Source organism: Quercus lobata, chromosome 1 (assembly GCF_001633185.2).
Source record: "Quercus lobata isolate SW786 chromosome 1, ValleyOak3.0 Primary Assembly, whole genome shotgun sequence".
Lineage (NCBI taxonomy): Eukaryota > Viridiplantae > Streptophyta > Magnoliopsida > Fagales > Fagaceae > Quercus > Quercus lobata.
Window position 1 is genome coordinate 10569161 of NC_044904.1, and position 17402 is coordinate 10586562.

At 34.6% G+C, this 17402-nt stretch overlaps 2 protein-coding genes across 3 annotated transcripts; one reads left to right on the plus strand and one right to left on the minus strand.

Moving 5' to 3' along the window:
• Nucleotides 1–781: 781 nt before the first annotated feature.
• Nucleotides 782–16732, minus strand: LOC115978278 (subtilisin-like protease SBT3.18). 2 transcript variants are annotated; one of them, XM_031100306.1, is made up of 10 exons: nt 6756–9450; nt 6564–6655; nt 6355–6452; nt 6051–6203; nt 4847–5535; nt 3959–4026; nt 3366–3617; nt 3067–3181; nt 2505–2718; nt 782–1582 (listed from the first exon to the last, which is right to left on the minus strand). In XM_031100306.1, the coding sequence occupies exons 1-10, from the start codon at nt 6834–6836 to the stop codon at nt 978–980; spliced, it is 2367 nt and encodes a 788-aa protein (XP_030956166.1). In that variant the 5' UTR covers nt 6837–9450; the 3' UTR covers nt 782–977. The 2 variants fall into 2 exon arrangements, with proteins under 2 accessions (XP_030956166.1, XP_030956173.1); XM_031100313.1 differs by lacking the exons at nt 6051–6203; nt 6355–6452; nt 6564–6655; nt 6756–9450 and adding exons at nt 14424–14584; nt 16590–16732.
• LOC115978296 (probable serine/threonine-protein kinase PBL16) lies at nt 11473–15630 on the plus strand. Its single transcript, XM_031100320.1, has 6 exons — nt 11473–12037; nt 12831–13126; nt 13249–13384; nt 14009–14145; nt 14743–14866; nt 15087–15630. Exons 1-6 carry the CDS (start codon nt 11974–11976, stop codon nt 15473–15475), a joined length of 1146 nt encoding a protein of 381 aa, XP_030956180.1. The 5' UTR covers nt 11473–11973; the 3' UTR covers nt 15476–15630.
• Nucleotides 16733–17402: the final 670 nt, after the last annotated feature.

Here is a 17402-nt window from a genome sequence, read left to right on the forward strand (position 1 = left end):
CATGTAAAAATTTGGTGTTTTAATTTTGGGTTGTTGCTGAATTTTTATTTATATTAGTTATTGTACTTGACTAATGTATTTGAAATACCCATTGAATTTGCACAAAATACGAAAAAAAGAAAAGAGACAATTTCATTGCATGTTGTTGCATTAATTGAGTATTTTTTTTTCAACCACAAGAGGCATCTACCATTTTGTTCTAGTTTATAACTCAGATGGCTGTAGAAGAAAAGTATCTTTCATCCCCATTTCGGCTTATAATTAACATTGGTACACCATCTATGGTATAGTGGGCACATTTTCAATGTGACATTGCAGTTGCTACTAGAGTTGCTGCGGCAGTTGCCTTTATAGTTTATAATGACAATTCCTTGGTCCAATATAAAACTTGTGGTTGATTGTAAAACACCGACTTCCCTGTTGAGACCTAACCTAATTCATTCCTCATAGATTTCTCGAGATAGTTTTTTACAATTCTTATAGAAAACAATTTTCAATAACTTGTTGATCCCTATCCCTATTCCCAGCCTAGCCTCTAAGTGTTGATTCCACAAATAGTAAGTTCCAAGCATTTTAATTAAGGTGAATAAGTTCAAAAGGCTGGAGCTTTCATAAGCACAATCCACCAGTTGTATGGAATCCCTTTTTTACTAAATGCACTATTGAATGAATTATTGAAGTAAAGGTTCAATTTCATCCAAAATGGTTTTGGTCCAATTATTTTGTAGTAATTTCTGAAGTTACTTATTTTCCATCCATATGGAACTTCCACTCACACGTATATACCCAATACCTTGTTTATGTATGTATTACAATTAGGTAGAGCACAATAAGCTTTTTATGAAGATATACATTCAATTTCCAAGAAGACGAAGCCATGAGACTTCGTCATAGTTATTAGGATAGATGGCAAAACAGCCAAATGTGTAAGCTTGCAAACTTACATAGCAAAAGCTTCACTTGAGTAACAATTGAGCTTAAATTGTGCTAGCTTGTGTTATGGAATCACTATAATCAACAGTAGTAGTGTTAACCAGTACAACCAATGGACTCCTTACATGATGGAAGCCATCTGACCAAACTATCTCTCCAAAATCATACCTCCCTTGAGACTTCTTCCGTGGTTTGAGAGTCACATAATATGAGTTCTCTTCATTGAACCATGAGAAGAATAAAATTCTAGGCCATATAACTACCTCAACCCCATTAGGCTTAACAATGTTGGCAAAGTAAATGGCATTCCTGTTTTGTCCCACGTTACGAACAGTCCTTTTGATTGTCATTGTTGATTCTAGATTTGAAACTGTGATTGATGGGTAATTTATGTTTGTGTTGGTTTTATGTACCTTTGGACAGCATGTTTCCAATCCAGCAGAGGGAAGAACAATTTTCTCTATGTTTTCTTGGGTGTAACCCATATTGCAAAGGAAGAGAATGTAATCGCTGGTTTTCATGTCGTAAACTAGCCCTGGATCCATTGCTTTGAAGGGGTCAATGTGACCGGCGCCAATGTCAAAGGGATCAGAAACTTTCATTGATCCACCAGCTAGAATGCTGTCAAAGGTTGTGTCCCTAGTGTAAGCTGTGATAAGGAGCACAAGAAGTAAGACATGTGTACTTGTTAGTCAAGATGATTTACAAGTAGAATGTAAAAGCAGAACATTTTAGGCATTTTTTTTTCTTTGATAGATAGTGCGGGAGGGGGAGGGGGGTTCAAACCACAAATATCAGACATCACAGAGGATGTCACTACCACTTGGCTATAACTAGAACCCAATACTATGCATCTTTTGCCTATCGTCTAGTTTAGAAGATCCATGATAATGCTACCAAATAAGGTGAATTTCTTGTAATGATTATAAAAAAAAAAGGTATTCTTCATCTCTTTGCCCCCATTTTTTCCGTAGGACTAAAGTGCCTTGTGGTGACTCATACTTCCTTTGTGTCACCGACTGATTTCAAAAGCATTCATGTATTGTCATGCTTTCTTTTTTTTTGATAAGTAAGAATGTTATATATACGAAAGCATGTATTGTCATGCTTTCGGTACTCGTCATGGAAGCATCCCCTCCTTTTGCACTGACTAGGAACACATTTGTGTTAGATTTTAGGCTTTTAGCTATAAGCCAATTGAAAGTTGACTGAGAATGTGGGCTTTCCTAGCTAAGATCCCTCTTTCCATGTGGTTGAGTGGAGTACCCTATCAATGTAGCCTTATCTTTCAGCTTTAAAGAAAAGTAGAAGGACAAGTTAGTTCACATTTTAGTTAGGCCCTATACTCTTTTTGCCATGGTCCATAGCCTGACAATAAGATGCATGACAATGTGGCATAAAAGGTGTTTCGTCTCAAAAGATTAAACTTGTTAGCAGGGACCACTTGTTATGATATCCTGATAAATTACTGTCTCAAAAATTTAAGTTTGCTAAGAAGTAATAAAGTTAATCTTTTAAGTTTTAACCATTGTTCTAACACTATTCAATGGTTGAAGTCATTTTCTTCTTGCCTGTTGTCATGAGAGCAGATCTAATGGCAGATGGGGACCAGTTTGGATGTGCTGATTTGATAAGGGCCACAGCACCAGACACATGAGGGCATGACATTGATGTTCCTGACTGAAAATTCCACTTCACAGAACGTTTATCACTTGGTGACAATGTTGGTGAAGTATCAGTAGGCCATGCTGCTAGTATATTTACTCCTGGAGCACTTACATCCGGCTATTAACAAAGAAAGAAGAGAATGAAGTTATTGTATGTATACAAAAAAAAAAAATTTCTTATTATCTTTGATGATGAAAGTACAAATTCACATTTGGTGACCAAATGCACTTGTCATTTTCAAGTTGGATGCACATGCACAAATGCGACATCAAATAGCATTAGTTAGAATTCATTTGCATCCTCATTAATTCATTTTAACATAGTAATATAATATAAATTGGATCCTGAAAACAAGAAGACAAGATCAAGACCCCGAAACAAAAAATTGAGAAGATGTACTAGAGCTGGGGTTTTATTCAAGGAAATGGAATACTTTTCCAAAATTTCTAAATTGTCACAACATACCTTGAGGATATCGGGTGTTCTTGAGCTTGGTCCTCTAGAAGAAAAGGTTGCAACTGTAGGTGCTGGTGTCTTTCCAATTATGGTTTTAGTTGGTTTTATCTGCACTGCAGGGAACCTTCATATATGGTCCAGAATATATGCATGTCAAAAGCCTTTCCCACTATTTGTTATAACATTAATCATTTAGATTTACAGAATATTGAACATGTTTTTTAAATGCTATAGTGGCTATTATCATTTCCAATTACTAGGATTGTGAAGTAAGTACCAAACAACTTCTTTCAATCATGTTCAGTTACCTAGGAGATTGAGCAAGATAGTCTTTAAGTTTACTCCCTTGCTCAATGTTGACAAGAACTGTGGGGATGATTTCAACATAAGGAATCTGCATAGTCATAGGTGCAGCAAAGATCAAGCCCAACCCATTGGCCATCTTCACTGCTGCTACTGCTTCTCCACTTAATTCTGATCCAATGGTGGAGAAGCATAGGACTACCTTTCCTGCGGCTGATTTGTTTAGTGTAGTATTATAATAGTCCCGATCACAAATCCTGGGAAAGTATTGCAACATGGAATAGCAATGTCAGACATGAAAGAAGGATTTTACCATTGCGTGTTTGCAAGAACTCTGCTGTATGCATGCATGCACATAAAGTATTAGAATATAAGCCCAATGGACTTAGGCTCATAGTGTAGGTTATTTGTACAGCACATATTGTCTACCTATATATATATAAGGCAGACCTTTGTACTCTATTACTTACAGTTTAATACAGTATTTCAGACTTTCACATAAATTAAGAATGAGGTATCCAATAATATTAAGGTAGTTTATATCAAATCACAGAGAGAGAGAGAGAGAGAGAGAGAGAGAGAGAGAGGGGGAGCTAACCCATCTTGAAAATATATTCTTGAATCTGCCAATTTTCCCTTAACCTCAGTGGTAATAAAGCTTTCTCCCTGTACAAAAAGGAGTCTACTAGTTAAACTTCCGGCTTATATTCTAAGCATCTGTGAATTAAGACACTACATGCATGCTTGTTGTCATGAGTCATGACAAACCAGTGCTCATAATATATATCACATATCTCCTAATTAAGTCAAGAAGTAACGACCACCACAAATGTCTAAACTTTCATTTCTTAATTATTGGGTTATTATATGTTAAAGAAACATATGTGATTTCAACATGATTGATTGACTGTGACTTGGTTTAAGAATTAGAGAAAAAGGTGACATGCCCAAAGCCAATCAAATTTGATGGATATTTGGTCCCAATGCAATTTTTGGAAACCTATGAAAATGATGCAGTGAAATTTTATGATGTAACATTAATGTACTTAAGCTTTCAAGTTTAGAGTGGAAAAAAAAACATTGGTCTTCTAGGGCACCTCTGTCGGTCTGTCCTTGCTTTATCAAGTAATAGCCAAGTGAGATCTTTTGCACCATATATAGAACTAGGCAGAAATGGATACTCTCAATTTCAAATGGATCCATTTTATGGTTCAGATAAAATATTATAAATTTAAAGGTGTATCAAATATCACCTTTAAATGATGTGACACCACGGACATTGTTAGATGTAAGAAATAAATATTAATCGTGAAATGGGATCCTATTCCGATGCATGAAAATTATGTATTAGAAAATCAGTTCCGTCTGAAAAGGTGCTTTTCATATCTTGTAATATATTACTGAAAAATGTCATGTTACTATATTATATGCATATTTGCTTCTGAAAACAACAAAAAATGATTTCCCTTAGCCAGAAGTTAATTACCATGAGGTCCATCGTAGAGAGAGTATTATCCAGGAGTATCTGGGTTGGAAACATTCGATCAATAGAAGATGCAGCCACTGAAATGGACCATGGTTGAACATTTTGTACAAGAGACGGATCAGGCTCATCATTATCATTATTACCTGCTGAGAATACTACAGTAATACCAAGTTGCATGGCATGAAATGAACCTATTGCTGCTTTTGATTCAAAAAAAGGACGAAAAGGTGGACTTTCACCAAATGAAGCTGAGATAACATGAACTCCATCATGCAAAGCATCATCAAAGGCTGCCAATATATCTGCTTCAGAGCACTTGCCTACAAATTTCTTTCCCCAACATATTTTGTACACTGCTAGTCTAGCTCTAGGTGCTCCACCCCTGGCAATGCCCTGACCTAAACCAAAGAAACTTGCATTTTTCACTATGGATCCTACAGCTGTTGAAGCTGTATGCGTACCATGGCCAAGAAAGTCCCGAGGTGATCGGTATTCTGGGTTGCCACTCTTACTTAGTGGTCCATAATCATATTCAAAACCTTTGAGGTAGTAACGGGCACCAATTAACTTCCGGTTGCAGTCTTTTGCAGGGTCAAACCTTTCACCTTTTACACATTCTCCTTTCCAATTTGGTGGAATTGGCCTCATGCGAGGCCCTTCTTGGAAACTTTCAGATTCAGGCCATATACCTTATCACAAAACAATAAGCATGTACATCAAGTTATATATCAAGAACTTGTGAATCAATGATCAAAATTTATCATTTGTTCTTATTGTTTCATTATATATCTGCAAGGATTGATCACACGATGACAAGGCCAGGTGAATGCATATTGATTTAATACACTTTAAACTCGAATTGAGACACTTTGTGACAAATATAAATGGAATCATTTTGTTAAGCATGATTGCCCATGTCACCAGAAGGCTGATCATCATGCCATCTGTAAATTGAGGTAGAACTTGTATAGTTGTATAACATAAAAAACTTAATTGAGTCATAATAAACTCTAAAGATAATGTGAAATTAACCAAATCCTGTTATATGTAGTGAGCAGTATTGCACTAAAACGCATTTAGAATTTGCAATTTGAAAGATCCCAAGTAGTGAACTGCCAGTGAAACTTATTTGGATTGGCAATGAGCTTAGCTTTAAGGCCTTTTCGGCCAAAGATAGAACAAGTTGAGTTACTAATTGGAAAACCTGTATCAAAGACCCCAACCACAATATCATCACCGAAGGCTAGCTGCCATGGAGTCACTTTACTATCCAAGGTAAGGCCTAAAAAGTCCCAACTTCTTGTTGTGTGCAACTGCAGTGTCTTGCTCCTAAACACTGATATCACTCCTTCCATCTCTGCAAATTCCTCTTCTCACGTTAATATTTTTTTGATAATTAAAGCTTGCATAAGGTTCTTATTCAACTCTAAAACAAAACAATTAATGATTTCCAGAAAATCTTAAAAGACATAGATTAAGAAGAAAAAACTGAAAGGTTAGCTCATTACTGGCTAAAGAAGTTGCTTGTGTTGAATTGAGCTTTGCTGAAAAGCCTGAGAAGCTATGCTTGTAGCTATAGAGTATGGATTGCTTAGCATCTTCTTCACTAAAGGATAATATATCCAATGAGAGAAGTGAGAAATTTGATAATAATTGAGTACATCATGACAAATTCTAAAGAATTAAAACATAGGATTTAGAATATGTAAACAAAAACCTTGCAAATACATTGGAAAGCAATTGGTGATGGTATTTTGAAGTGAGAATAGGATCATGAATATGGCTGACTCCTAAATAGACTATATAAACCTGTGAGAAATCAAATAAAAATCAGAAATAAAGATGACATGAGATCATTATTAGAGAAGGGGACAAAAGAAGCTGAAGCACTTTAAGGTAATAAAGTTACATGAGGTGTGGCTGTGGACTGAATAAAATAAAGTGAAAGTGTGAGAGATAGGCCCCAAAAACACTGAAGATAAGTAGCCATTGTCTCTCATGGAAGAACCACATGGTTGGTTGGCATTAAATAGTGTTGTGGTCAGGGCAGACTTATGATTTGCCAGAGCGTGCATTCAAAGTCTTCCAGGCTGCAAAAGCACTGACATTCCTTCTTGGGTCTATGATGATATTTTCTCTTTGAAGCTAGCTAGTTGACAAAGATGAGGACCACCCACCTCTAGCCTTTCCTCACTCTCTCTCCATTTTTTTCCTGGTATATTTGCTAGTATAGTATTGTGCTTAAGGTACAATTACAGCCTAGGACTACCTCAATGAAGTTGCATCATAGCTGCCATGAATACTACAAAGAGAAATGCATGTGACCATCATGCTTAAGACCTTTCAGTCTTCTTTTCCTTGGAAACAATATTAGTTGACTAAGATAACTGCTTTAAAAGCTTTTTATACCTTTCAGCCTCATTTCCCTCGTAAACAAAATTAGACTAAGACAATTGCATTACCTTATTGGCTGCTTGAAGCTCATATCTGGCATTTCTTGTGAAACTTAATTAAAGAGAAAGAGAGCACATGAATTCAACAATGCCCTGGGGGGGCACTACATGATTTAATCTTTATAATAACTTCTATTTATCAAAATAAATTGTAATTGAAAAAATTTGAAGTTAAAATTTAAATCTGGGAGCTAGTGCAAGTGTTCTTTCTCAATTGAGAATACTAATTTAAGTTGCTTTGTACAACTTGGCTTTTACCAAGATTGGTATGACAATATTCAACAGTGTTATTTATAAGTCTGCAACCCTAGTTTTAGGTTCTACTGTTCCTTTAAGCAATTGAATGTTCTTAACTAAAGATTGATACTTTAGCCTGGCTAGCATTGATCCATTTTGGTTATAGGATGCATCTATAAGAAATAATAATTCACAAACAAGCATAATCACATCTAATAAACAGACGAATCCTAGTGTTGCCCCAAGCTAGATAGTGCTTCTCTATTCTTGTTAATTACCATATGAATTAAGTTTTATCTTATAATCTACAAATTTATTATGCCCTAAGGAGTACATTTATGTAAGAAAACCATCTTTCAAACATAAAGGATTATATATACGCAATGCTCACTTGTCAACCTACAAAGACATACTAACATGATTAAAAAAAAATGCAATATTAGGCTTAATTAGGAGAATCATTGCATAGCTAAAACTTTCCTAACACGTTGCGTGAATTGAGTGTAATCGTGTTGCGTAATCAGAAGTTTATAATCAAGGGCCTTAGACTTTCGATACACGTCTAACCCTTCCAAGTTAAACTTCACATCATTGAACCTTCTCAATATAAATGCATATGAACTTGCTTTGTCAACTGGCATTATATTTCAGTCATAGAAATATATTATGGCATTTTCATGCATCATAATTTGATTGAAGGAAAGCATTTATCTAGTTTGCTTTGACAAGCAGTAATTTCAAGTACAACTTAAAGATTTATCTCTGTTGGGACAGTTTTACAGCTGAATTATTTGGTCCAATTCAATTCACCTTCTAGGACTATAGTACATGATCAAGTAAAATTGCTCAGATACATTTTGTAATTGTAACAATTTCAAGTGTGCACATCATGTATGAATATGACATTAGAAAATGATAAGAGGCATACTAATAATGTACCTATTAGCAAAATAGAGAAGATTAACTGTTAGATTATATGAGAGCCAACATATATAGTATTCTTCTTTGTTGTTTGAAGTTTATATAAGGATAAGAAGTCTTAAGACACATGACAATAGGGTGAACCCACTAATTACCCTGTTTATCAAGATTTTGTTACTTTCTAACTGGAATCAAACAAAATAGTGTCTGCTAAGCAAGCTTAGAATTTTATAAATATAGTTCAGATTGCAATGGTCTATTAGATAAAACTAATGAAATGATTCTGTAGGAAAACAGTATCATCTGCTATGTAGGATGGCTAGAATAGGGTTATTTTCAAAGGTTACCTGTGAAGCATCTTACCTCTAGCAGGTTCTTATAGATTAGCATTTTCACTGAAAAGATTACAGGCACAGGATTGTGATCATTTGAATTCTTTTCTGCCAGGAAGTGTGTTCTTAGAGAGGTCTATGTCCTAAAGGCATTGTGCATGCAAATGAGGTATCTGAAATCCCACCCTTTGTGTTGTCTGATAGCATACAGAAACTGGCCTAGTTCCCTTAGTTGCATGGCTTTTAGGAATTCAACTAACGACTCACGGAAAATTATAATAAATGACCATTTGGTCCCAGTTCAAGCATGATTACTGAGGAAAAATTTGCATGCCGTTTTCTTAGCAGAAGTGGGACCAAAGTCTCATTGAAGCATTCAATTAAGCAATGGTAGTTACAAGATGCAGGTAACATGTAAGTCATTGATTTTACATATAGGCACTTTATTGATAAAAAGTGCTTTACAATTGAAATCTATGGTCACAATATACCACACCATGTTAATTATCACTTAGGTTAACATTAACATTATCACAGTTATATTAGATTATGATAAACAATATATATGTACATAATTCTCCAATTATCTGCATAAATGGCCGTTATTATCAAGACATTGAGTGTGGATGTGGGCGTGTGTATGTGTTAGAGAGAGAGAGAGAGAGAGAGAGAGAGAGGAGGATTTCCCAAAAAAAAGTGGTGGTTAGTGAACTTTTTTCCACTCATGTCAAACCGTGTGGTCATCTTCAGGGCTTTCTAGAGATAACAAGACAAGGAGGGGAGACCATTGGACCCCCCAGTCATCACTAACATATTCCCTTTCACTTAGAATTCTTCCTCTGTTAAGTGATTCTGAAGTACTTTCAGAAGAATGAGAATATCAAGCTCAGAGATAAGGTGGGACATTGAACTAATGTGTCCACTAATTTCCAGGCTGCTTTAGTATTTTAAGTAACATAAAACTAGTAGATAAAGAGAAAGAGAGAAAAAAAGTAATTTTTCTCTCATTAGAAGAATAATTAAAGGAAAAAAAAACATAATCAGGACAAACATGGTAAACATGAGTGTTATTAACTTATCTACTGACCATGGGATGGGACATAAGTATACTTTAAATTACCTGCGGATGAGTAATAAGCAAGCTATTCTAATCTAGTTGCAAGCACAACTTGAGTGATTTTTCATACATCATGTTAGACAATGGTTATTACCCTGACCATATTTGCCTTGTCATTTCTGTCAAAAAGTCGTTATATATGAGCCACATATGTAATTGACATGTAGATTAATATCATCCTTACACTAGGCATGTTTTGATCAAAAGAACAACCTGGAATCCAACCAATTTTAGCTTTTATACAGTCAAAATGATATTGCCTAGCACTAAATTCTGTATCCCAATTTTTTCTTTTCAACACAAATCAATAACCAATGAAGAGCACTGATTACACATTAAGATGGTGACTCTTAGGCTCCCTCCAGCTGCTAAACATTTCTCACTGGTTGCAAAGGTTGCTGATATAAAGTTTTTAAAAGTTCCGAAAAACATCACATCCTTTCCGTCAAATCCAACAATAAAAAATAGGTACATCTTGACTTTTTACATTTAAGCACTATCTTACAAAAATGAGCTGAATGTGTTTGTGTCTGCATTTCTTTGTCCTTCATTATTTACCTTCCCAAATTTATTTGGTGAAGAGGGATGTTAAATATGGATAAAAACCGACATAAAGGTCATGAACACTTTGAGCTCTTTAGCTTCATTAATTTTCTTTTGCTTTAGCTAACAACTGTGCAGGACCAAATGTCAAAAGTTGCAAGCTTAACTTCTGCTTCAGAATAGGTTTAGATGAGGATCAATAAAATGATAGCATGATTGTTTAGCACATAATCATCGCCAGCACTGCACTGACAACTCAGCATTAAGCACTACTCTAAGTTGACAAGTTCCTCCCCATTATAGTTTGTAGGCCATTTTACCTTTTTAGACAAACCTTATGTTCAACTGATTTTTGTTCTTGAGAGCATATAAATACTTGCCAAATGAAATGACTTTTGGAAAATATAAAATAAGTACAATTCATTAAGGCTATTTGAATAGTGGGTGAATCGATTCAGTGAATTATTTCATGCTTATCTCCTTCCTAGTTCCTTCCTAGTTCATTAATGTCCATCAGTACTAATAGGCCACAATTTGCGTCTCATATTGGCTAAAGACTAAAGAGCAAAGTATGATAAAATAATCACACGCTACAACATGCTATGCATGTGTGTCACTCACATCAGTAATTCAAAATTTTCTATAGCAGTTGCAATGTGATCCTACCAGATTGATTTTTCTGCAATAGTAAGCGAATTCTCAGCTATTTTATGCACCCGTAATCAATCGTATAAACATTTACAGATTAAAGGCCATGACGGCAAGATCACGATGTGTATGTGTGTTTGTATGTGCATGTTTCTTTTACTAAGTAGATTCACAACATACAGTTATATAACATATTGATTGTGGGAGAATTAAATTATTCACCCACTATATTATTCCAAATGGGTAATATGCACACACAAATATCTACTAAGGTAGTACTATACATAATTCAAATAATAAATTGTTAGGTAAGGTAGTTGCAAGTTTCCCTCAATTTTTATTTTTAATGGTAAAAGATAAAAACAAGTTTCCCTCAATTGGGGGAACTACACACCGTGGTGTGAATGCGTGAGGCAAAACAAAAAGAGATGGGCACAGAAGGAAAATAATGAGATCATGTTGGAGAGTGATGAAAAAAGATTGGTGGGGATTAGAATGCACTTACACTTACATGCGCACTAAGAAGAAAGCACACAAAGGCACAATTTGAATCAAAACAAAATCCCCTGACTCTGTGGGCCCATTTCCACCATAGCCAAGAACCAGCACCCACCTCAACACTCACCACATCATTGCCATCAAGAATTTTCTTGTACTCTTTCTTGCTTTCATCAACAATTGCACCCACAACACAATTCTTACCAACAACATTTCTCATTTTCCAGAAAAATCCATCACTTAAAACAGAGTGTTTCTTTGTTTTTTCCTCTCTTAATTTGGGTCTAAATCTTCTTTCTAAAAGACTAATATAACTTTTCTTTGGTAATGGGAGGTTGGTGAGTAAGTGGGTCTTGGTCTGTTTCTGGATTTAGTGTGATGGGGAATTGCTGGTGTGGGTGGGAACCCTCTGTTTACAGAGTCTCATCCAATGCAAAGTCAGGTTGGTTTTTCAATAAAGTTTTTTTTTTCAAACTGTTTGGGTTGATTTTATGTAATATATTTTTTTTCTACATGATTTCACAGATGGGTATCTGTTTTCTCTCTTTATTTCAATGAAATTAGTTATGTTAGAGTTCAACTTGGGTTTGGTATTCATACTCTGTTTTTCCTCTGTTTGCTACACTTCTCTGTGTTTGATTTTTTTTGTATGAGTGATAAATTTATGCAACTTTTCTTCCTTGGCTGATCTATGTTATCCCATGAAATATTCTCAAAAATAAAATGTTATCCAATGAAATCAGGGATTAAGGTTTGCATATTCAAGAATGTTATGTTTGCCAAAATAATTAACAAGACTCAATTCATGCTCTGTTTGCTCCTTTTCCTTTTGTGTTAGTTCTTTTTCTTAATACTGTAGTTGGTGAATTATTGGGAACTTAGCTAGATTTTATTCTAGTTAGAATCCTGATTTTAAGTGTTCCTGCACTCTTTTAGCATTGTAATCAAGACAATCTTTTTTTCTTATAACATTCTCTCCTAGTGTGCTTCTTACATCTTCATATATTATATCAAGTTTGAACTTCGAAAATCTTTGAAGAACTTTTGAACGTAGGATATTAAATTAGTTCGGAAAGATAACTTTTTTACGTGTGAATACATCACCAATTATGCTGTTGCACTGTAGTGAGAATTTTATATGCATATTTTTCTTTCTCTTTAAGGCTTTGTCATGAAAGTTGAATAGAATGAATTTTACACCTGGAGGATGTGTATAATGCTCTCTCATCTTGCAGAACAAAGCCCATCAGTGAGAGAGAGGAAGGAGGATAGTAAGTTACCATCAAATCCAGAAGAAGTGGAAGACCTACGCCGTGATTCAGCAACAAATCCATTGATTGCATTCACCTTTAATGAACTAAAGATAATCACAGGAAACTTTAGGCATGACCGAGTGTTAGGAGGAGGAGGATTTGGAAGTGTTTATAAAGGGTTTATTTCTGAGGATTTAAGAGAAGGGCTTCCTCCCATTCCTGTAGCTGTCAAGGTCCATGATGGTGACAATAGTCATCAAGGCCACAGAGAATGGCTGGTGATCTCTATGTTCTTTATTGTTTCGTTCTTTCAAATTTATGGTGCTATATATATACCTGCACTCTTCTTTCAAATTTAGCAACTTATATTAGGTTGATGAAGTGCTTTGTGGGTTTCTAGGCAGAAGTCATATTTTTGGGGCAGCTTTCTCATCCAAATTTGGTAAAATTGATTGGATATTGCTGTGAAGACCAACAACGGGTACTAATATATGAATATATGGCTCGGGGAAGTGTGGAAAACAATCTTTTTTCAAGTAAGAATTTCCTATTGCTTCTTGCGTTCCTTTCCAATACCCTTTTTAATGATGTTTCCTGAAAGTCGAAGCTATAAATGATAATAGTTTAGGACCCTGGATTGCCATCTTAAGATGTTGGTTTAATATGTGTTAAGGATGCACCATTGGTGTAAAGCAGTTAGGAAGGTCAAAGGTGATACAATGATGTCTAACAGCCTTTATCAGATGTTATTTGCAAGAAGAGGAGGTGCTAAAATTTAGTGAGATGAAAGGTATTTTAAAGGCTTAGGTTTAATTTCTCCTAGGAAAAAGTAAGAGTGGCAGGTTATTTAAGAAGAACCTATTAGCTGTGAATTTCTTGTTAGATATAACTAACTTGTTTCAAGATTTGCACTTGGGTGAGGCAGGCCTATTGTTAGTTTTCACTAAGGTGATTGAACTTTGAAGACTTAGTCTAATTTATCTTTAGTGATAGAGGCAAAAAACTGATTGGGAAGTTGTTTTTATACAATGTCTATAATTTCTGAACTTGTTATTGTTAAATCTAGTGAATTTTCTTTTTAAAGGTTTGTTGGTGGCATGGGAGGCCTATTGTTTAGTTTTCTATGACACTTAATGTAAATAATTACTCTTTTTCTGCAGGAGTGTTGCTTCCTTTGCCATGGTCCATTAGAATGAAAATTGCATTTGGTGCTGCAAAAGGACTTGCCTTTCTCCACGAAGCTGAGAAACCTGTCATCTATCGTGATTTTAAGACATCTAATATTCTGTTAGACTTGGTTAGTATACAGAATCCCTATTCGTCTCCTTTGGAAATAAATCAAGTGATTTATTTGGTCTTCCTGCTTTTCTTTTAATATCAAAAAAGTTGTAGAAAAAGGAGTGTTCATTTATGTTGGATGAAGGCTTGTGTAGATGGTAATGATAAAATTCAATACATCTATAAGTAAAACATTAAGAATTAAATCAGCAAGTACTATGTGGAACATTCTTTATTAAAAAAATAAGTACTACCATGGGGAAAATATCAAACTCCTAAAAAAATTGTTTCACATACCCATTGAGGTCAGCATAACATGGATTATGTGCTCCAAAGTCAATTGATAAGCAATGAGGTGGTATTTTCACGATCCACTTTTCCACTTGTCAAATGCCAACTGCAATCTCAGTTATACTTATGGATTGGTCTGCACTTGGAAATTCAGCCTGGATCCTGAACTGAAAACAATTTATCTACATAGTCATATAAATTCATGCATAATATGGAGTCTAACTGATCTATTCTAATGCAATAAAGGTGCTATTATGTCAAGTTATAGTCAAATCAGTAGCTTTAATTTGCAACTATGGTTTTTGAATACATGTTTCACAAACAGGACTACAATGCAAAGCTCTCTGACTTTGGCCTTGCAAAAGATGGACCAGTGGGAGACAAGTCTCATGTTTCTACTCGCATAATGGGAACATATGGATATGCTGCACCTGAGTATATTATGACGGGTAAGTTATCTTTCTGACTAGAATTTCCTAACACATATCTGTTAAGCACCCTTCTGTATTATGAGGTTTCTGGAAAACACATGAAAGTTTGTGTTATTCAACTAAGCATATGAAATGGACTAGGCCATTAGACATCATTTGAGGGTTTCTCTAGACTTAGAAATTGGTTTCTCTAGTTAATTCCAAATTGACATGCATTTTCATCTTTTCTTCTGTGCAGGCCATCTAACTCCTAGAAGTGATGTTTATAGTTACGGTGTTGTTCTTCTTGAACTTCTGACTGGAAGAAAGTCTTTAGACAAGTCACGACCAGCACGAGAGCAGAACCTAACGGATTGGGCTCTACCATTGCTTAAAGAGAAAAAAAAATTGCTCAATATCATTGATCCAAGACTAGAAGGAGATTATCCTATCAAAGGAGTTAACAAGGCTGCCATGCTAGCTTATCATTGCTTAAACCGGAATCCAAAGGCAAGGCCTCTAATGAGAGATATTGTGGACTCCTTGGAGCCTCTACAGGTTTCTACTGAGGTTTCAACTGAAAAAACTATGCCTACTGTAATAATTGAGGTTCCAAATGCTGAGTTAAAAAGAAAAGAAGATGCATAGAGTAACTAAATTGATCCTGGTTTTTCTCATTTAAGCTTCTCCAGCTTAAAGGGAGAGTTTTTGTATTAGGTAGCTTCTTTTTAATGTGGGTTTGGAAGGAAAATTTTATGCTTGGTTATTTTTTTCCTTTGGCTATAACATGTTGGTTGCAGTTACTTGCAATTGGATTATTTTAACAGTAAGTAAATATTAATCTAAACAGATATATGCTTTGTATTATATCATCTTGGACCAGGATTTCTTGTGCTGGCTTTTAGTTTGCTTTTGGAAAACAAACTATTATCAGACATAAACTATTAACAAAAGTGAAACCTAAGACAATCTTTTTGCTTTTTCCCCCCCGGATAATTTTAAAAACTTTATCAAAAGAGAAAGCACAGAAAGCTATTAATATACAAAGGCATAAAGTCCGCAGCTCATATATACATACATAAGTTTCCTACCAACCTTGGTTTCTTTATTCCTAGTTGAGCTCCACAAGATATCAAGGATACCTCAATAATTCACCCACACTAATTTTTTGAAAGTGAACGAAAGAAATTAGTGGATGACGTGTACGTGTTGATCCGTACCCATCTTCATGAGGAGAGAATATCTCATGAGACCATCCTTTCGCAGTAGGTGAGATTCATAAGTATTGTAAGAGAGGGGTCTGATGAGACCTTCTCTTAAAGATACTTTTTCCACATTCAAACTTCATCTCACATCACTACGCAGTGAGTGAGGATGTGAGTTTATGTGCTAAACATAGAATAAAAACTAGAGAACACTCTCATGACACTTGCTAGTATGGTCTAATACCAGTGAACTTTTTTCCACTTTTGAAATAAGTTTGTATAAGGTGGGTCTCATGACGTTAAAAAATTTTGTATCTTTAATAATCAACTTTTACTTTATAAGATTCTCACCCAAAAAACCACTTACTTTTAGAAGCACTAATCAAAATTGTGAATTTTTTTAATTATTAAAGACACAAAAATTCTCACAACGATTAAAATAGTATGCTATAATTAGTGCTACTAAAAATAACATTAGTAATGTATGGTGGGTCTCATGAAAGTGATGTTGTTCTAATTACGAACTCAACCGTTGTAAAAAGTTTCGTGGCTCTTACCTTTTAACATGTTTGAATAATTGCATTCTCGAGGATGTGTACCTCCTTCCTCCTTAATTCATTGCCAGCATCCATTTCCAGGCCCAGTTTCTTATTCTCTCTTTACTAACATTGAATCTGCCATTCAGATTTGATTTGCCAGCAACATAATTTTGTCTTCATGGCATACGAATATTCAGTGGAATGCCTTTCATGCCCTCTAACAAGTTTGCATCAGTGGTGCCAAAAATTTAGCAATTTGGCACCACAAAAAACTGCTTTATTTATTTTACTCTCTCACTTTAAAAAACACCCAATATTAGTAATTTTATTTTAGCATTCAACACAATAAAATAGTATAAACATCACAAAAAAAAAAAAATATATATATATATATATATCTACTACAATAAACAACAACCAGTGCTAGTTCAACAACTTTGGGAACCTTAGGCTTAAATTTTAAGTGGAGCATTTTTATATTTAAATATTAATTAAATAATATTTATTGAATTTTTTTATTTTTTATTTAAAATCTGTTGATCCTTTTTGAGATTCAATTTGTTTTTCGATTTTTTTTTTTTGAAGTTTTTCATATCCAGATAATTTTTTTCTAGTAAACATTTATAATTAGCAAATATTTATAAATAAACTAAAAATAAAATTTAAAGTATAAAATAATAGAACCTGATTATTGCAACTTTTTAAACGTCATGGCCACTTTATTCTTTAAAGTTTAAACCTACAATCTTGCACAAATAAAAATTAATTTATTAATTGGTTCAAAAAATTAGTATCATTATAATACAAATGGGTTGATATAATATACACCAA